General features: G+C 47.3%; 1 protein-coding gene across 1 annotated transcript in view; it reads left to right on the forward strand.

Moving 5' to 3' along the window:
• The window catches only part of LOC140064903 (deoxynucleoside triphosphate triphosphohydrolase SAMHD1-like), a 67,267-nt gene that overhangs the window by 12,901 nt on the left and 32,514 nt on the right, over positions 1-21,852 (forward strand). Inside the window, exons 5-6 of the mRNA XM_072112225.1 lie at positions 8,893-8,963; positions 16,220-16,363. Coding sequence (XP_071968326.1) covers positions 8,893-8,963; positions 16,220-16,363 — 215 coding nt within the window. The remainder of the gene's footprint in view (positions 1-8,892; positions 8,964-16,219; positions 16,364-21,852) is intronic.

Consider the following 21,852-nt stretch of genomic DNA (forward strand, 5'->3'; position numbering starts at 1 on the left):
TATATATGTAGCCCCAGCACACTGCAGCAACTCCCAGTATATAGGCCATCCCAGCGCAATGCAGCACCTTCAGTATTAAGGCAACTCTAGCACAACGCAGCTACCCAGTATATCAGTATATAGGTGACCCCAACACAATGCAGCCATCTCTCAGTACATAATCCCAACACACTGCCACCTCCTTCCTCAGTATTTAGGAAGCCACAGCACAATGTAGCCACCTCCCAGGATATAGGTAGCCCTAGCACACCTATATACTGGGGGGGGGGCTGAAGTGTGCTGGGGTTACCTATATACTGAGGGGGGGCTGCATTGTGCCAGGGCTGCCTTTATACCTGGGGAAAGCATTGTGCTAGTTCTGCCTATATACTTGGGGGTGGGGGGTGGGGGTGGCTACAGTATGCATGGGCAAACTATATACAAAACCATATACAAAAGGAGAAAGTTCAGCTGGCACAATCCATCCTAAAACAGTGCTTCCAGAGCAGGCACATTGCATTAATCAGGCAAATCATACACCATACCTTCGGTGTTGCTCAGCAAGGATAGAGTCCACAAATAGAATTGCAGCACCGATGAATGTGCAAAAAGTAGATTCTTTATTGTCAGAGATCCATGCAAGAAGGGTACAAGCTGCGGCAACGGGCCATTTTGTGCTCACAGATGCTTTCTCAAGCTGATGACGTCAGCTCTCCTGTGACCCGGCACATAAGAGCAGTCACAAGGGGGCTTTGTCATCCTAGCAATGTAATACAAGAGATACTATGAAGAGAGGAAGCCTCGGCCTGTTCATGCCCCCCCAGTATATAGGTAGCCCCAGCACACTGCAGCTTCCCCCCCAGTATAAAGGCAGCACCTGCACAATGCAGCCCATTCAGTATATAGGTAGCTCCAGCACACTTCAGCCACCCCCCAGTATATATGTAGCAGCCCTAGCACACTGTAGCCACCCCAAGTATATAAGTAAATGCAGCACAATGTAAGCCTACCCCCTCAAGTTTTTAGATAGCCCCAACACAATGCATTCTACCCTCACTATATAAGTAGACCCAGCACATATAGTAGTCCCCAGTGTATCGATAAACCCAGCACCATGCAGCCAACCCCCCCCAGTATATAAGTAGCCCCAGCACACTTCAGTCACCCCCAGTATAGAGATAGCCCATGCATACTGTAGACTACCCCCAGTATATAGGTAGAACCAGCACACTGCAGCTTCCCCCAGTATATAGGCAGCCCATGCACACTGCAGCCTCCCCCTCAGCATATAGGCAGTCCCAGCACAATGCAGCCACCCCCAGTATATAGGCAGCCCAAGCACAATGCAACCACAAGGTAACCCCTGTACAATGCAGTTACCCACATGTTTCTTCTCCCCCACCATCTTGTTCACTCTTCAGCCATTTCATGATTCCAGTCTTCCCAGTAATAAGTTGCATTGCTGTTTCTGCCTTTTGTACTTTTAGCTTTAACAGTAAAGGGAAATATGTAGCCTTAAGATAACCACATCATGTCGCAAAAAAAATCTTGTGACACCCTGTTCTGGTTAGCTCCAGGAACACTGCAGCCTCCTATCCCCAGTATGTAGGTAGCCCCAGAAATATGCAGCCACCCCCCAGTATATAAGTAGCCCAGGACACTGCAGCCTACCCCAGTATATAGGTAGCCCATGCACACTTCAGTCCTCCCCAGAAAAAAGGTAGCCCAAGTACACTGCAGATTCTCCACCCAGTAGTTAGGTAGCTCCTTGCACACTGCAGCCTTCGCCAGAATATAGGTAGCTCCAGTACAATGCAGTACCCCTAGGTTATAGGTCGTCCCAGCACACTGCAGCCTCCCCCCGGTATATAAGTAGCCCAAGAACACTGCAGTCTTCCTTCCCCAGTATATAGGTAGCCCCAGCACAATGCAGCCCCTGCAGAATATAGGTAGCCCTAGCACAATGCAGTCCCACCCAGTATAAAAGTAGTGCCAGCAAACTGGAGCCCCGCCAGTATGTAGGTAGTCCCAGCACAATGCAGCTCCCCCCAGTATGTAGATAGCGCCAGAACACTGCAGCCTCCAGCAAAGTATATTGGTAGCCCCAGCACAATGCATCCCCGCCAGTATATAGGCAGCCCTAGCAAAATGTTGCCCCCCAGTATACAGGTAGCCCCAGCACAATGCAGCCACCCCTTGGTATATAGGTAGCCCCTGCACAATGCAGCCTCCCCCCCAGTGTATAGGTAGCCCATGCACACTGCAATCCTACCCCCTAGTTTTTGGGTAGCCCCAGCACAATGTAGCCTCCCTCCAGTATATAGGTAGCCCTAACACAATGTTGCCACCCCCTTGCGTAAATAGGTAACCCAAGCACAATGCAGCTTACCCCCAGAATATAGGTAGCCCATGCACAATGCAGCCTTCCCCCAGTATATAGTCAGCCCATGCACACTGCAGCCTCCCCCCATTATATAGGTAGCCCATGCACACTGAAGCCTCTGTCCAAATATGTAAGTAGCCCATGCACACTGCACCCTCCCCTAGTATATAGGTAGTGTAGCGGAATACACTTCAGCTTCCCCCCAGGATATAGGTAACCCATGCACACTGCAGCCTCCCCCCAGTATATAGGTAGCCCCAGCACACTGCATCTCCCCCCTAGTATACAAGTAGCCCAGCACACTGCAGCTCCAGCACATTGCAGCTGCCCCTTCAATAAAAAAGTAGCCCATTTACACTGCAGCCTCCCCCCTCCAGGATATAGATAGCCCCAGCACATAAAAAAAAAATAAACTAGGCACTCACCTTCCGGTGCTCCTTTCCTGTCCAATTCTATCTTCTACAGTAGCGCTACCCAGCTCCATGCACTCGGCCCGCTCATACATTATGATGCTACGGGTGTCACCTCATAGTATTCGTGCGGGCCCAGCATACGCAGCTGTGTATCACTACTGTAGAAGATAGAAGAGGACCCTTAAGGGAGCGCCGAAAGGTTAGTACTTTTTTCTTCTTACTGGGGGCAGTAGGTGGCTTCAGGTCCCCTTGTTTTTTCCACAGGGTTGTGCTCGGGGCTGTTATCCACTGCTCCCGGTGGGAGAGACAGGCCTGCTTGGGATTAACCCCAAGCCAAACAGGGTAGTTGCTAAAGTGGGTCCACAAACGGCAGTTTTTTTAATATTTATGATGCATTGCTGTTTTTCATTGCTACATCCCAGAAGACACTGGCTCAATTCTTTATATATTGTGGATTAATAGTGCGGCATTTCCATTCTAACTCCTAAAACACACAAAAGGCGGGCACTGCGAATACACATATCCAAAGCCAGTGTGTAAAGCCAGCTAAATGGAAACATCTTATCTTTATTAATTATTAGAGATGAGCGAACATACTCGTCCGAGCTTGATGCTCGTTTGAGCATTAGCGTACTCGAAACTGCTCGTTGCTCGGACGAATACTTCGCCCGCTCGAGAAAATGGCAGCTCCCGCCGTTTTGCTTTTTGGCGGCCAGAAACAGAGCCAATCACAAGCCAGGAGACTCTGCACTCCACCCAGCATGACGTGGTACCCTTACATGTCGATAGCAGTGGTTGGCTGGCCAGATCAGGTGACCCTGGAATAGACTAGCCCCTGCCTGCGCTGCTCGGATCATTCTGTCTCTGGATGCCGCTAGGGAGAGAGCTGCTGCTGGTCAGGGAAAGCGTTAGGGTGTTCTATTAGAATAGTGTTAGGCAGGAGTGATTCTCCAAGAACCCAACAGCCCTTCTTAGGGCTACAATAACGTTCTACTTTTTTTTTTTTTTATTTGCAGCTAGCACCATATTGTGAGGAATTTGTAGTGAGACTTGCGACCGCTGTGTTTTGCGCTTAGTGACGCACATATCCATCGCAAAGACCGAAGTGGGAAAATTTATTAGGGGTTTGATTTCAATTAGGCACAGTCTGCCATTTACTTTTTATTTTACGTTTATTTTTTCATAACTCAGCGTCATCTCATCTGGCATAGCAGTGTGCTTTCATACTTGGCTAGAAAATAGCCATAGCAATAGGATAGCATCGTTTAGTTTTAAAAACTAAAAAACACAAAAAAACACAAAAAAAAGTTAAAAAAAATTAAAGTTATAACTTTCATTTTCAAAATGTTTAACCCGAGGGCTAGGGGTAGAGGACGAGGGCGTCCAACTACTGCAGGGGTCAGAGGCCGTGGTCCTGGGCGGGGTGAGACACCACCTGCTGATGAGGGAGCAGGGGAACGCCGCAGAGCTACACTCCCTAGGTTCATGTCTGAAGTTACTGGGACTCGTGGTAGAGCACTGTTGAGGCCAGAACAGTGCGAACAGGTGATGTCGTGGATTGCCGACAATGCTTCGAGCAATTTGTCCACCAGTCAGTCTCCCACGCAGTCCACCCATGTCACCGAAATCGGCACTTTCGCAACCTCATGGCGGCTGCCGCCCCTCGGTATTCGGTCCCCAGCCCCCACTACTTTTCCCGATGTGCCGTCCCAGCCCTGCACCAGCACGTGTCAGACAACATCATCCGTGCCCTGACCAACGCCGTTTCTGACAAGGTCCACCTGACCACGGACACGTGGACGAGTGCTGCCGGGCAGGGCCACTATATATCGCTGACGGCACATTGGGTTAACTTGGTGGAGGCTGGGACCGAGTCTGACCCTGCGGCTGGTCATATACTGCCGACGCCGAGGATTGCGGGGCCTACCTCGGTCCAGGTCTCAAAGGCCTACTATACCTCCTCCTCCTCCCACCCCTCCTCCACCTCCTCCTCCTCCGAATTACCATCCGTGGGCATGGCGCCATCAGTCGGTAGCTCTAGGCACAGCAGCAGTGCCGTCGCTAAGCGACAGCAGGCGGTGCTCAAACTGCTGAGCCTAGGCGATAAAAGGCACACCGCCCAAGAGCTATTACAGGGCATTCCACATCAAACTTGTTAACTTTGTCGCCACCCTGCTGTGTAATCCACAAAATATACTGGCAAACTTTTATCATTTACCGATATTATTTCACCGCTTCTTGCGCATCTGTTTACATTCCCCTCACCCGCCATATCCCAAACTTATAAGAACGCTACTACACTTGATCTTATACAAAAGGTTCTTAGAAGTGCTGTTTGGGGAGTAGCCTAGAGACAGGGGCTTGGATTGGCGAAAGCTCGCCTGGAAGCGGAGCGCCAGCTCCATCCCAAGATCCAACTAACTGCAGCACCTTTAATCTACTACTAGTTCACTGCCTCCATAATAATAATAATAATAATCTTTATTTATATAGCGCCATCATATTCCGTAGCGCTTTACAAATCATAGGAAACAAATACAAATGTAATGTAACAGAGCACAACATTTGTATGGAACAACAGGAGTGAGGTCCCTGCTCGCCAGAGCTTACGGTTTATGAAGATGATGGGGTAACACGAGGTAAAAGAATATTTAATGGTCAAGCCATTCTTCTTAGGGTATAGAACAAAATATAATAAATGGAATTGCTGTCGCTTGAACCACTCAGCCGTCATCTTATATACCAGGTCCAGGGTGAATGGGACTGCAGAGAAGTCTGGTGCCTGTTGGTTGCTGGATAACAGATGGGAGGACGACACAGGACGGGTTAGTAGAAGAGTTTAAACTTCATGCAGTTAATGAGTGTTATAGGCTTGCTTAAAGAAATGGGTTTTAAGAGCACGTTTGAAACTTTGGAGGTTAGGTATTAGTCTGATAGTCCGGGGCAGAGCATTCCATAGAATTGGTGCAGCTCTAGAGAAGTCTTGGAGACGCGAGTGGGAGGTCCGCACTAGGGTAGAGGTTAATCTAAGATCACTGGCGGATCTAAGAGCACGGGTTGGGCGATAGACTGAGATAAGAGAGGAGAGGTAGGGGGGTGCAGCATTATACAGAGCTTTATGGATGAGGGTTATTATTTTAAACTGTATTCGAAAGGAGACTGGCAGCCAGTGCAGCGACTGGCATGAACTGTAGGCATACATGGTCCCCTTATCAAACGAGCTGTGTCAGGCAGAATTTTGGGTTGTTTTCATGGCTTCCACAACAAACTTGTTAACTTTGTCGCCACCCTGCTGTGTAATCCACAAAATATACTGGCAAACTTTTATCATTTACCGATATTATTTCACCGCTTCTTGCGCATCTGTTTACATTCCCCTCACCCGCCATATCCCAAACTTATAAGAACGCTACTACACTTGATCTTATACAAAAGGTTCTTAGAAGTGCTGTTTGGGGAGTAGCCTAGAGACAGGGGCTTGGATTGGCGAAAGCTTGCCTGGAAGCGGAGCGCCAGCTCCATCCCAAGATCCAACTAACATAGTTTTAACTGCAGCACCTTTAATCTACTACTAGTTCACTGCCTCCATACATGGTCCCCTTATCAAACGAGCTGTGTCAGGCAGAATTTTGGGTTGTTTTCATGGCTTCCACAACAAACTTGTTAACTTTGTCGCCACCCTGCTGTGTAATCCACAAAATATACTGGCAAACTTTTATCATTTACCAATATTATTTCAGCGCTTCTTGCGCATCTGTTTACATTCCCCTCACCCGCCATATCCTAAACTTATAAGAACGCTACTACACTTGATCTTATACAAAAGGTTCTTAGAAGTGCTGTTTGGGGAGTAGCCTAGAGACAGGGGCTTGGATTGGCGAAAGCTCGCCTGGCAGCGGAGCGCCAGCTCCATCTCAAGATCCAACTAACATAGTTTTAACTGCAGCACCTTTAATCTACTACTAGTTCACTGCCTCCATACATCGTCCCCTTATCAAACGAGCTGTGTCGGGCAGAATTTTGGGTTGTTTTCATGGCTTCCACATCAAACTTGTTAACTTTGTCGCCACCCTGCTGTGTAATCCACAAAATATACTGGCAAACTTTTATCATTTACCAATATTATTTCAGCGCTTCTTGCGCATCTGTTTACATTCCCCTCACCCGCCATATCCTAAACTTATAAGAACGCTACTACACTTGATCTTATACAAAAGGTTCTTAGAAGTGCTGTTTGGGGAGTCGCCTAGAGACAGGGGCTTGGATTGGCGAAAGCTCGCCTGGCAGCGGAGCGCCAGCTCCATCTCAAGATCCAACTAACATAGTTTTAACTGCAGCACCTTTAATCTACTACTAGTTCACTGCCTCCATACATCGTCCCCTTATCAAACGAGCTGTGTCAGGCAGAATTTTCAGGTGTTTCACCAGATACATAGTGGAACGCGGCCCATCTGTCGCCGCCATGCTGGAGACCTGAAGTTGCAATCAATGCAGCGCTATATGGATGCCCCATACTGTCGCTCTTAATCATGGAACCATTTCCGTAAAAACAATTAAAAATAGAACCACTATGCTATTCCATTATTCCTAGGTGAAATATTCAAACGACCCGGCCTGCTTTGAAAATTATAATTTTTTCAAAGTAAACGCTTCTGGCCCCCAGGCCCATTTTGGGTGGGGAGGAGCCGAGAGACAGGGGCTTGGACAGGCGAAAGCTCGCCTGGCGGTGGACCGCCAGCTCCATCCCAAGATTAGGCAGCCTCAGAGGCATCCATGCATGCTGCCCCTGCTGTTTCCTGTCCATTTTGCCTCCGCGATCCTCCACAGCGTCCACCAATGTCTCATTTTAACTCTCTATACCCCAGACGCTGGAGCACGAGAGGATATGCAGCACATCATCCCCTTATCAAACGAGCTGTGTCAGGCAGAATTTTCAGGTGTTTCACCAGATACATAGTGGAACTCGGCCCATATGTCGCCGCCATGCTGGAGACCTGAAGTTGCAATCATAGCAGCGCAATATGAATGCCCCATACTGTTGCTCTTAATCATGGAAGTTGTCTCCATGGCTGCCTCCACATGTCGTCCCCTAATCAAAAGAGCTGTGTCAGGCTCATTTTTCGGGTGTTTCACCAGATATGTTATGGAACTTGGTCACTATGTCGCCACCATGCTGTGTTATCGACTAAATATACCGTCAACCTTTTGTTCACATAGGAAATCATTTAAGCGCTTCTTGCTCACCTCCTTTGGTTCCTCTCTGCCACCAATTGGTTTGAAGCCTGAGTCCATTTAGGGTATGTCGCCATGCCACTCTCTAGCCTGCCGCTGCTGCCGCTGCCTCTGCATGCCGTCCCCTATAGTGTCAGGGTCAATTATTGGATGTTTTAGATGCTATCTAGCTTCATTCTGTCACTCTGTCATGGCCATGCTGTTGCCCATAATTTTGGCATAATGGTGCGTTTAAGCAGCCTCAGAGGCATCCATGCATGCTGCCCCTGCTGTTTCCTGTCCATTTCCGTGGTGTTTCCATCCTTTTCTGAGGTTCCCAGGTGTTTGGCCAAGCTTCCCTGTGCAGAGCCTTGGTCCCCTTGAAAAATGCTCGAGTCTCCCATTGACTTCAATGGGGCTCGTTATTCGAGACGAGCACTCGAGCATTGGGAAAAGTTCGTCTCGAATAACGAGTACCCGAGCATTTTAGTGCTCGCTCATCTCTATTAATTATCCAAAATGTATCCCAACAATCAACAACCAACAGAGACCTATAATAAAGGTGAAGCTCTCTGGATGTTACTATAGTCCCAGGCTGCAATGATCAGCTGTAAGGTGTCTGTAATGAAGCTTTATTGATAATCCTTGGTCCCATTACAGCACAAAATTTTGAAACTCCAATTGTCACAAAAAAAATTCTGTCTGGATCTACAATTATAAAATATACAGTTTCGACTTACATACAAATTTAACAAACCTGTGGAATCTATCTTGTACATTACTCGGGGACTGCCTGTACAAAAAATTGTACGCAACAAAAAGTTGTTAGTAGGGGTAAGGTGGCTGAGGTAGGAAATGTTTGATGTATACCCATTCTGTTTACATGTTTCAATTGATTTGTTTCAGGTCATGGACCATTTTCTCATTTATATGATGGAAGATTCATGCCTCTAGCAGCCCCAGGTAAAAAGTTTCAGGTGAGGTTAAAACTGTGGATTAATTTAGGAATAGTAAAAAAATTTTAAATGTTAAAAGACCTCAATAAATTGCCAGTGTTCCCCTGATCAATTTAAAGAAAATCTACCATCAAAATCCAGGATAATAAACTAGGGGCACTCACGCATAGATCCAGGGACTGTGACTGCGATAATCTTCTTATATTTGTTATCCAGACTATCCAGTTATTAGACTGTCCCACCCTACCCCTCTGCTCCCTAAGAACCTTCCCCTCCCTCTGCCTGATGAAATCTCACTGCAGCAAAGAAAGTTTCAGCAAACAGTGGGAGGGGGAAGTGATCCATTCAAAATGAAACAGCCTATGAATCTGCAGCACAGAGTGGCTTTGGTAGCACAGTCTGTTACAGTGTGCAAGGACCACCCTTTGTCTGCTGAAACTTTTGCGGAACCGCCTAGCTAGAATAAAATATGCAACACCCCTGCCAATACATTGGCAAGGGGGTAGTTGCGAACAGCGCCCTCTCCAGGTTAGGAGCTGTCTGAGGGAGTCATGAACCCTCTAGAACGTTCTATGTGCTTGATCTCGTATTGTAGGAAGGTAGTGGCGGACCGGCGCTCGATCAATGAGGAGAATGCAAACAGCCTTGTATAGCATATGAAGGCTTTAATGTTGCAATGTTGCGGCGCGTTTCAGCTCCGTACCGGAGCTTTCATCAGGCATAAAAACATATGATGATCATTCCAAATATATACACACAAAGGGCACCGGGACCGGATGCTGTGATCACGACCAGGTGACCTGAGGAGGTCAAAGTTCATCTCTCCGGTAAGAAGAGAGGATGGAAAACAAATTACATATATATATATATATAATTATAAAGAAAAAATGGAGATTGTTTCATCGATACATGCTTTGAGGACATTACAAATAGATAAGTATGTAAATTTTTTTTACGATATTACATGCATTTAAGACTTGATTAAAACATATGTAAGTGTCTCAAAATTAATAAATAATAATAAATAAATAGTGGTATATACTTAAAAATGTGTATAAAATACCCCAGTGTCCGTAGTTTAATGAGGGGCCACCACAGACTGGATGCGCCCCCCGTTCACGAAAGGGACGCCGGGCACTAAAAGAACTACGGAAAGCAGGAAGGAGCAAAATAGGGAGAAACTCCAAGCCGCCATAGCGGAGGAGACCGAGACAGAGTTATGGAAGCTGTGGATGTTGCAGCCTTTGGTTGGGAATAGCAGGCGGTAAGTGCTTACTGTCTAAAAGGGAGAGAGGTATGTATAAAGTTATGTGTGCCCAGGTGAAAATTGCAAGGTCCTATGGACATTTAAACCGTATTGTTTAAGGATTTACAGCAACATAATTGTCATCCATGGCTAAAGAGACAGATTAGGAGGAAGTTTAGAAAGATTCAATTGCTTCATTCATGTCATTTGGAGATAATAGGGCAGATTTACTTACCCGGTCCATTCACGATCCAGCGGCGCGTTCTGTGCGGAGGATTCAGGTCTTCTGGCGATTCACTAAGGTAGTTCCTCCGACGTCCACTAGGTGTTGCTGCTGCGCTGAAGTTCATCGGAATGCACTGGAGTACACCAAGCCGCACTGAGTGCAGGTGATCGCATGTCCAGCGACCCTTTTTTTAAATGCGGCGGTTTCTCAGAATCCATCAGGTTTTCGTTCGGCCACGCCCCCGATTTCCGTCGCGTGCATGCCGGCGCCAATGCGCCACAATCCGATCGCGTGCGCCAAAATCCCGGGGCAATTCAGGGAAAATCGACGCAAAGCGGAAAATTTGGGTAACGCGACGTAAAAACAGGATTCGGGCCCTAAGTAAATGACCCCCATAGTATTCAGCTTATAGATCCAGTATGATCATACTGGTATGATGAAACAATCTCCATTTTTTTTTAATATTTATATATATATGTAATTTGTTTTCCATCCTCTCTTTTTACCGGAGAGATGAACTTTGACCTCCTCAGGTCACCTGGTTGTGATGTCATCACAGCATCCGGTCCCGGTGCCCTTTGTGTGTATATATTTGGAATGATCATCATATGTTTTCATGCCTAATGAAAGCTCTGGTACGGAGCTGAAACGCGTCGCAACATTGCAACATTAAAGCCTTCATATGCTATACAAGGCTGTTTGCATTCTCCTCATTGATCGAGCGCCGGTCAGCCACTACCTTCCTACAATATGGGATCAAGCACATTCTCCACCTCGACCAAGTGGTTCCCTGGGTCCACCCGTGACGAGGCTACAGGCTGGACAGGCTGCCATCATCCTTTCAATGCTTTGACTCATCTGAGACCAGATGAGAGGCTCCACTGTGTATGGTTTTCAAGTGGTCACATTACCAATACGATATCACACTAGTGCTGCGCCTTTCTTTTGTGCTTGCTTCCCCGGTGTTTTCATACACTCAGAGAATTCTGTGTGCCCCCGCTCTCCAGGTCTACACCTCTAGAAGGTTCTAGCACTGGGTCATTAGGTAATCAGCAGCTGTAGATCCTGCCTGAACAGGCAATGGTTAAGTGGGTGTAAGTGATTGACCAATTGTTGGCTGTATTGTAAACTGGAGTGTGATTGGAGAGGTGCTACCACCTGACCAGGAGAATAAAACCCCTGGGCAGGGAGGAGCAAGGCCTCCTGGAACCCAGCTCTCTCTAGAGGGCAGATCCTCTTAGAATACCAGCATCAATAACACCATCAATGCTGACACTTATCCTAATCCCAGGACAAGAGTCAAGAGACTCAGAGCTGAAGATTTCACAGTTGGACACAGCTCCATCCCAGCATGCATCTACTACCAGGCTGGTGAGCTATTCCTGAGGACCACTCTCCATGACCACTCCAGTGATCCAAATCTGCTGTTTAGGCCCGTTGCCTGCTGTTGTTCATTAAAGAGCCGTAAGTTATTTTGCACAACGTTGCCTCCGTCTGATCCCTGGATACGGCTGTTACGACCCGGGCTCCCCATCCATTACCCAGGGACACATTTTACAGACACTCGGGGGCTGATCCAGGGAGAACCAGTACCACAGCCTCTCCCTTATCTAATTTCTTGCACATACCACCTGCTGGAGACCTGCCAGGCTGTAGGACAGCCCTCCAGTCCCCATACCAAGCACCGTGACACTAGCGTGCCTAGGCCGCAACCGCCAGCCACTCCGGTATTCTGGGCCCCGGCTGCCTCCAGGCCCCAAGAAAAGGCTAGGCCCCAGTGGGAGATGCTACAAATAGTTACAAAAGCATGGAGAAGGGAGAGGGTTGGGTCTTGGCCGCGTTGGACAAGGCCAAGGCGTTCGATTCCATTGAATGGCTGTTTCTACTCGGGGCGCTACGTAGATTTGGGTTTGGCCCGTCATTTATTAAATGGATATCCATCATCCACAAGAGCCCAACCGCTAGTATAGCACTAAATGGGCAACACTTAAACAGATTTCACCTAGAGAGGGGTACCCGCCAGGGGTGCCCCCTCTCACCACTCTTGTTTGCACTAGCGGTGGAACCCTTGGCAGTACAGATCCGTGCAGATGAGATATTTAAAGGATTCCAGCATGGCGGGGTGGAGGATCGTCTGGCACTCTATGCCAACAACCTCCTGCTCTACATGTCAAGTCCGGAGACCTCTCTGCCCAGAGCCATGCAACTTATTGACAACTTTGGCAATTTTTCAGGCTTACGCATGAACTGGGACAAATCCTGTATTATGTATTTGCCGCAAGCTCGGGTGCCTGACGCGCAGTCCCAGGGGGGACTGAGAGTGGTCTCACATTTCAAATACCTTGGCATTGTTCTATCTTCAGACCCGTCAATAATGCAGGACAACAATGTGACCCCGCTACTCACACTTTTCAGGTCTAAATTTGAATTATGGGCTAAGCTACCCCTTTCAGTGGCCGGGAGAATCAATGGTCATCCAACCCAAGTGTTTATATGTCACCACCCACTTCTTCTACCCCAGAACCTTCTTCACTTCTCTGGAGTCACTCATGATCCCTTTCATATGGGGTTCTGGCAGATCAAAGCTTCAGCTAGCTAAATTACAGAGACCCAAGTCACTGGCGGGTATGGCCCTACCCGACCCCTATCTTTACTACCTAGCTAGCCAGTCGAAATTCCTACAATCCTGATTGTCTGCTGGGGCCCCGCTATATCCCAAAACCCACTTAGCTTCTTACCTGGGGGTCGACTCCCTTTGGCAAGCCTTGAGCACTCCTACTTGAAAGGGTCCTAGACTCCTACCGGCCCACACAGTAGCACGGGTCATCCGTTCACAGGGTCCAGGTGGCCTATTCTCACTTATTTACTCTCACTTAATCTGCGCCAAAGCGGAATCTGCTCCACAACGGACATTAGAGGAATGAAAAGTATTTATCCCATCCTTGGGCGAGGACGAGCACGCAGAGCTCCTGGAATCACACAAATATGTATCCCCCGCAATTAAAGGGGTTGTCCGAGTTTAAAAAAAATATATATATGTGGCCGGGAGGGCGCTGCCTAAAATAATAAAGCTGTACTTACCTTCCGTTGCCCTCCGGTATCCAGCGCTGCTGTCGCTCCGGTCCAGGCGCCATGTAAACAAACATGGCCGCCGGAGCAGCGCTGCATTCAGCTTCCGGCCGTATTCAGGTAAGAAATTTTGTTGAATGTTTTATTTTGTTCTGAATAAGATATAACATGTCCAACTATGTAATTTTATGGATCGCCTTAAGGTCTGGATGGCAATGTGTGCCCCCCTCCTAAAAAAGAATAAGGCAAATTTCCATGTGTAAACCCTATGCTACTGTATAACAACTGTATTTTGGAATGATTACGCACACTGTTCGCCCTGACCATGTATGGATATGTATTGTTTACTTCTCAAGAAATCTGAGTTTAAAAAAACAAATAGTTACAAAAGCATTGTGCTGTAGCAATTATACTATTCTGCACCGACAGAAAATCGCTGCTAGAACCGAGTCTGACCAGGTACACATGCAGCTGGTTGCAATTCCTTCTGTGCATGTTCAGTACAGTCATGTCTTGTCTATTTTGGACAAAGATAAAAAGTGATTGTGTGTCCTAGGACAGAGATTCAGGAGCTGGAAAGTCTGGGGAAACAACTGTGGAACGTAAAGGGTAGCAAAGGAGGAGGAGGCAATAGAGCAATAGAACCAGTATAATCTCTGTATGGGAAACACTGTGGGATCGAGATGACTATCCCTAGTGAACCCTGGTTGTAAAGAGGTACCATTATGCCCTAGAGCAGTGATGGCAAACCTTTTAGAGCCGGAGTGCCCAAACTTCAACTAAAAGCCACTTATTTATTGCAAAGTGCCAGCACAGCAATTTAAGCAGTAATTTATTTCTCCTTTTTCTCCAATTTTCAATCGTTCAGCCTCCTAAGGACACCAACACAGTTGAAAGGAGGAGGGCAAATTTGTCTAGGAAGATTCTCCTGTCTGGTGAACTTCATTCTGGGGTGAGGGCCTGGGTGCCCACAGAGAGGGCTCTGAGTGCCACCTCTGGCACTAGTGCCATAGGTTCGCCACCACTGCCCTAGAGCCTCAACCAGGAGCCACAGCCCTATGAAGCTGCCAACCTTTAAAAACAGAACCTCCCAGAGCCTTAAAAGGAACAACTCAGTTTTGTTTGCTTTCTTTCATACATTGAAAGGGGTTGGCCACTTTACCTCATTTATTTTGTAATGTGTGGGGAGCATGATATTAGGTAATTTACCAATATACATCTACTAATAGTTCTGCTCTGCTTTCCTCATATGTAAAGTGAAGCCTCCTGTCTTTTACCTCATCAGTCAGACATTCCTGTCCATAAAATGGCCGCAGATGGAGGGTCATGTGATCTGTAACTGCCCATGCAATCGCCTTGCCGGGACCTTATGATAGAATTCAGGAATATAAGATTCAGGTCCTGTTCATGGACAGATAGTTATCACCTGACCCTCCATCTGCGGCCATTTTATGGTCAGGAATGTCCGGCTGATGAGGTAAAAGACAGGAGGCTTCACTTTACATATCAAGAAAGCAGAGCAGAATTATTAATAGATGTAAATTGGTACATTATCTAATATCCTGCCCCCCAACATCTACACACACAGTACAAAAAGCATGAGGTAAAGTGTCTAACCCCTTTAAGGTGTATTTAAAGAGAACCACTCACCAAGGACTTCCCCTCACAAATCACACACTGAACCTTTTAGATGTCTTTGTACATGTTCAACTGATGCCTATATCCAGGGCAAGCGCCAGCACTGGGCATGCCTGGGCAAGTGCCAGGGTCCAGAGCTGCTGGGGGGGCGCCCACATAAAGCTATACATAAGGAATCCATGGGGGTGACGGGGCTGTATCTAATGATCCATGGGGGGCTTTATATAAAATAACCATGAGGGGCTATATATAAAATAACCATGAGGGGGCTGTTTGGGATGATAAACTAGGAAATATTTTTGAAAACAGAAGATTGTTTTAGTTTCTTAATTTTTAATGCTGCCACACCACATGAGTTCATTGCAAAGGGGCCTACTCAGGCTGTCGCCCAGGGGCCTACTGAAACCTGGAGCCGACCCTGTCTATATCCATGTGATTAGAGCCACCATTCTTCCTAAAAAGACTTTTATTGATGTCCTCTGTTACAGTCAGATTTCTTAAATGTAGTGCAGTCTGTACTAAGTCTGTACTAAGAAGTAAAAGCCCCTTTAGATGCACATTTTTTTTTCTGTCTGGTCGGAAACAGTGCAGCCGCGACACAAAACTGACCCAAAAAGACACTTTATAAATACATGTGCAAACTCCAAAGACCTTCTTTACAGTGCAAAGTTAGTCCTAAAAATGGCGCAGCCAGAATAATAGATCTGGGCCATTGTGCTTAGTAAATGGGCATAGTAAATCTCCGTCCCTTTCTGTATGATATAATCACACTCCAACACACTACTACAGTATAGTTTATGGCCAGGAGTTATCCCCTCTTAAGCCACCTCCACGCCAAGTGGGCATGGAGGGGCGTTTAGTGTACCAGGCCGTGGAGTGGGCCAGTGCAGGGCGTTCTCGCCCCACATTGGTTATAGCCAAAGCCAGTGTCTGATAAATCCTTCCAAGAAATTAATAATTACCAGGACCATCATTCTTCCATACCCCTTATAACTTAGATCTCATATGATACATATGATTATAGTTATGCAGGGACATGTATCTGTAAACTTTATGCACATCCATGTGAATCTGCCACTGATATAAATGTATTTTCAGCATGAAGACGCATCTTTAAAAATGTTCGATCATCTAATTAATTCCAATAAATTAGAGGATGAAATGAAGAACTATGGCCTGGTCATTCCTGATGATTTAATATTTATCAAGGAGCTGATACTTGGAAAAAAACTTAATGACAATGTAAGTCAGATCCCTATTGTCTCTAATGTGATTTCTTAGTTACCTGTATACATGCTTCCAAAAATTTATGTATAAAAACAGACAGATTTTAGATAACTTATTATCTTGGGGGTGCGTATATAAGATATTTGTCCAAACGTTGTCCAGTTTATGATCTGCTGTATGTCAAATTTCTGCTACGGATTTGCAGCAGGTCTCTCTTCTCCACTTCCCTGCGTAATCTGCAGCAGAACAAAATTGACAATGAATCTGAATGTATTACATGTAGAAGAAATGCAGATTTCATTGTAACGTTTGAATTGCTCTTCGAAATACAATTCAAAGGATGTGGGGAGGGACTTGGTCCAATTGCATATGTGTTTACACTGAAGTGATTATGATCCACAATGAGGACCTTGGGGGCAGGATTGGACTGGCCCACGGGTGCTCTGGTGAAAACACTGTTGGGCCCCGATATCTCTTGATACTACTGGCTCTGCCCCGCCACCCTCTGTGTTTTGGCTTCAACTCTGTGTAGATAAGATGATGAGAGCAATTAGCTCTCTGCATCATCACTGTTTCTCTTCCACATCTGTTTGTAAAGGTCGTAAGGCGCCATGTGATGATGTCATTATATCTGCTAGCATCACTGCACACTGCAGCAGTAGAGGGAGAGAAGATGAGAGCTGCTGTAAAATTGGGATGATGAGTATCTGGTGTTTATTATTTTTATTATGCTAAAACAAGGAACAAAGGAGGGGGCAACAAAATAAAGTGGACATGATGGGGGCCAACAGATTGAGAGGGAGATGAGAGGGGCTCCACAAGTTGAGTGGAGGGGGGCACAATATAAAGTGGAGATGATGGGGGCCCTCAGGATAAGGGGAGATGAAGGTTGGTCCACATGATATGAGGTGAAGATGATAGGAGCCCACAGGATTAGGGGGCCACAATATGGCGGGTGAGGGTGGCCCACAATATGAAGGAGAGAAGAGAGCCACAATATGAAAGGGAGATGAGTAGCCACAATATGGGGGGTGAGGGTTTCCTAATATGAGAGGGAGATGAAGGGGCCACAATATGAGGGGTAAGTAAAGGAGCTAAAATATGAGGCAAAGATGATGGGGTCAAAATATGAGGGAGAGGTAAGAGGCTGCGATATGAGGGGGAGATGACTGGTCACAATACAAGGGGGAGGTGAGAGGGACCGGAATATAAGGAGGAGGAGCATAGGGCCGCAATATGGAAGGGAAGATGATGGCCCCAATATGAAGGGAAGATAAGGAGCCACAATATGAGGGGGGATAAGAGATAAGAGGGCCACAATATGAGGGGGGATAAGAGATAAGAGGGCCACAATATGAGTGGGAGATGTCAGGGGCCATAATATGAGGGGAGTTGAGTTGGGGCCACAATATGAGGGGGGATGAGAGGGCCACAATATGAGGAGAGGGGATAAGCTGGAATAGGGGAGATGATGTGGCCAACGTTTGAGCATTTGTTGGGCCAAAGGTCCCCCAGTCTGCCTCTACTTCAGGGAGATTTATCAGAAGTGTCTGAGAGCAAAACTATTCTAGTTGCTCATGACAACCAATCAGAGCTCAGCTTTCATTTTTAGTTTTAGTCTCAGACAGTTCTGATAAATCTCTCCCAACATTGTTTACAAGCAAGTTACATATTGTTCGTTCCTGATCGCAAGGGCTTCAGTGTAAATGCATAAGCCTTTATATGGGAAAAGAGAAATTATTATTGGAGAACTGTTTTCGGGGATTGCGCCGCTGGGACAGGTATTTAGAAGGGGATTTTGGTGCACGTGATCGGATTTTGGCGCAATCACGTCAGCTTTCATGTGACAGAAATCGGAGGGCAGGCCGTTGGACGATCTGACTGATTCGGACTGAGCGCGGGATTTAACTTTAACCCCTTAAGGACGGAGGGTTTTTCGGCTAATTTCTCGCTCTCCAACTTCAAAAATCCATAACTTTTTCATTTTTCCGTGTACAGACCTGTGTGAGGGCTTATTTTGTGCGTAACAAATTTTACTTTCCCGAAATGTTATTTATTTTAACATGCCGTGTACTGCGAAGCTGAAAAAAAATTCCAAATGTGGAAAAATTGAAAAAAAACCGCACGTGCGTCACGTTCTTGTGGGCTCAGTTTTTACGACTTTCACTCTTCGCTCCAAATAACACGCCTAATTTATTCTTTGGTTCGGTGCGATCGCGGTGATACCAAATTTATATAGGTTTTATTGTGTTTTAATACATTTTCAAAAATTAAACGAATGTGTACAAAAAAGAAAAAAAATTTTTTGCCATCTTCTGACGCTAATAACTTTTTCATACTTTGGCGCATGGAAATGTGTGAGGGGTCATTTTTTGCGAAATGAGGCGACGTTTTCATTGCTACCATTTTGAGGTCTGTGCGACATTTTGATCATTTTTTATTTCATTTTTTATGTTATGTAAAAAGGTGTAAAAGTCGCATTTCGGACATTTGGGCGCCATTTCCCGCCTCGGAGGTCACCGCCGGCCGTAACCGTTTTTATATTTTGATAGATCGGGCATTTTGGGACGCGGCGATACCTAATATGTATGTGATTTTTACTGTTTGTTATGTTTTATATCCGTTCTAGGGAAAGGGGGGTGATTTGAACTTTTAATATTTTATTAATTTTTTTTATTTTTTAAACTTTTTTTTTTCTTTTTTTTTTCACTATTTTTTAGACCATCTAGGGTACATTAACCCTAGATGGTCAGATCGCTCCTACCATATACTGCAATACTACAGTATTGCAATATATGGCGTTTTTGCAGGTCTTACATTACAATGAGCCACTGGCTCATTGTAACGAACCTGCATAAACCATGTAGCCTCGTGTCAAAAGAAGACCCGAGGCTACCATGGTAACCGATCGCCGCCCCCCGATGACGTTCGGGGGCGTGGCGATCGAAAAAAAGATGGCGGCGCCCGCGCGCCGCCGTCTTTTAAACGCCGCCCGCGACTTTGCGGGCGGCGTTTAGAGGGTTAATAGCCGCGATCGGTGCTAGCACCGACCGCGGTTATTAGCGGTGGGGGTTTTGTGCAAAATGCAAAAACCCCCACCTCTGTATGAAGAGGACTCAGCCCGTGAGCCCTCTTCATACTTCCCTTATACCTCTGCGCCGTAGAGCTACGGCGCAGAGCGTTAAGGAGTTAAAATTCTGTTGCACAACAATGCACTTACATGCACCGGGAAGAAGAAGGCGAACTCCAGCGGACTTCAGCCGGGAAGCGACACATGCAGGATATAAGGCGCACAATCTTAGTGAATTGCGGCAGAGTGCATTGTTGTCGGACAATACACTTTCGGGAACTCCATGGGAGCGGGTAAGTAAATGTGCCCCAGTGGCTCCAGGCCTGTCATTGGACAGAGGAGAGCTCTATGCATGCTCCTGTTCTTCTGCTAGCTTTACTGAGCCGTGCCGTGCCAGGGGCCACTACGCCTGCGTGGGCTGTGCTTCCGCATTCGCAAGCATCATGGACGCGCAGGAGGGCCGCTTTTCAGAGGCTACTTCACAGAGGCTATTCCATGCCCTGAGTAGCATCTGCAGGTAATTTGCATATAAGAGTATATAAATAATATAACATGTTCTAAAATGGGCCACACATTGGATATTTCCCTCTAGAAATTTAAAAATGTAGACTCCAGAAGGTAGATTTCCTTTAACATGTCAGGATCAGTGGATCCTCTGGACCACCGCGGGAGATGTAACTAGGCAACACCCGGAACCGGAGCCTAGCGGCACCTGGTATTCACCAGAGCCCGCCGCAAAGCGGGTTGGACTTGCTGCGGCAGGATACCACTAGGTCGTTCCCAGGTGTGACTAGCCCACGGTGGCAGCCGAGGTCGAGGTACCTTAGCGGATGACAATCTTGTAGACAGGTCCAGGCACAGGGTCAGGGCAGGCGGCAGAGATGCAACGTCAGGTCCAAGTCCGGGGTCAGCAACTGGAGGTCCAGGCAGAAGGGGACGGGAACACAGGCTCAGGAACACAGCAACACGGAGGAACACGGGAAACACAGGACTTGGGAGCGGAGACACACAGGAACGCAGGAATACACAGGAACGCAGGAATACACAGGAATGCAGGAATACACAGGAACGCAGGAAAACACAGGAACGCAGGAATACTTGGAAGCTTTCTCTAAGGCTACGAGGCACAAAGATCCGGCAAGGGTCACAGGAAGGGGAAGAAACTTATAGCAGGCCAGCGCCAATTATTGGCGCGCTGGCCCTTTAAATCTAAGAGTGACTGCGCGTGCGCGCCCTAGGAGACGGGGACGCGCGCGCCGAGCTGCGGGAGCCAGGGAGGACATCGCGGGAGCCAGGGAAGGTGAGCGGGACCCGGGACCGGGGGCAGCAGCAGGAACACGGGTGCGCCCGCGATCCGAGACAGCGATCGCGGGAGCACCCGTGACAGTACCCCCCCCCTTCGGCCTCCCCCTCTTCTTCTTGCGGCCAATAAACCTCTGGAGGAGAGTCCGATCCAAAATGTTCTCTTCGGGCTCCCAGGATCTCTCCTCAGGACCGAACCCCCTCCAGTCTACAAGAAAGAACCGCTTACCCCTCACGAACTTCATATCCAGAACTTCCTTAACCTCATAGACGTCCGGGGAATCTGCCTCAGGAGCAGGAGGAGGGGATTGTTGGGAGAAACGGTTCAGGATGACAGGTTTCAGGAGGGAGACATGGAAGGAGTTCGGTATACGCATAGAAGGAGGAAGGCGGAGTTTGTAGGCCACTTGATTGATGCGCTTGATTACCTCGAAAGGACCAAGGAACCGGGGACCGAGCTTGTAGCTAGGTATCTTGAGTCGGACGTATCTGGAAGATAACCATACTTTTTCACCAGGAGAAAAGACGGGAGGAGCCTGACGCCTCTTATCAGCCTGGGTCTTGATACGGTCTGTAGCTCGCAGAAGAGACTGGCGGGTCTGGTTCCAAATAGAGTTGAGGTCCAACAGCAGATCCTCAACCGCAGGGACATCAGAGGGAGTAGACAGCGGAAGAGGAGGGCGAGGAATACGTCCATAGACCACGAAGAATGGAGACAAGCCAGTAGACCCAGAGTCCAAGGAATTGTATGAGAACTCAGCCCAGGGTAGGAGGTCAGCCCAGTTGTCCTGACGGGCTGAGACGAAGTGACGGAGATAGCAGCCCAAAGTCTGGTTCACCCTCTCCACTTGACCATTAGACTGAGGGTGGTAGGCAGAAGAAAAGTCAAGGTTGACCTGCAGTTGGTTACACAAGGAACGCCAGAATTTAGGACACAAACTGGACTCCACGATCGGACACTATGTGCAGCGGAAGACCATGCAGCCGGAAGATATGTCTGAAGAAAAGGCTGGCAAGCTGTGGAGAAGACGGAAGACCTGGAAGAGGAACAAAATGTGACATCTTCGAAAACCGGTCCGTCACCACCCAGATGACAGTACAGCCCGAGGAGACAGGCAGATCAGTGACAAAA

The sequence above is a fragment of the Engystomops pustulosus genome, chromosome 6 (assembly GCF_040894005.1).
Source record: "Engystomops pustulosus chromosome 6, aEngPut4.maternal, whole genome shotgun sequence".
In the NCBI taxonomy this organism is placed as follows: Eukaryota; Metazoa; Chordata; class Amphibia; order Anura; family Leptodactylidae; genus Engystomops; species Engystomops pustulosus.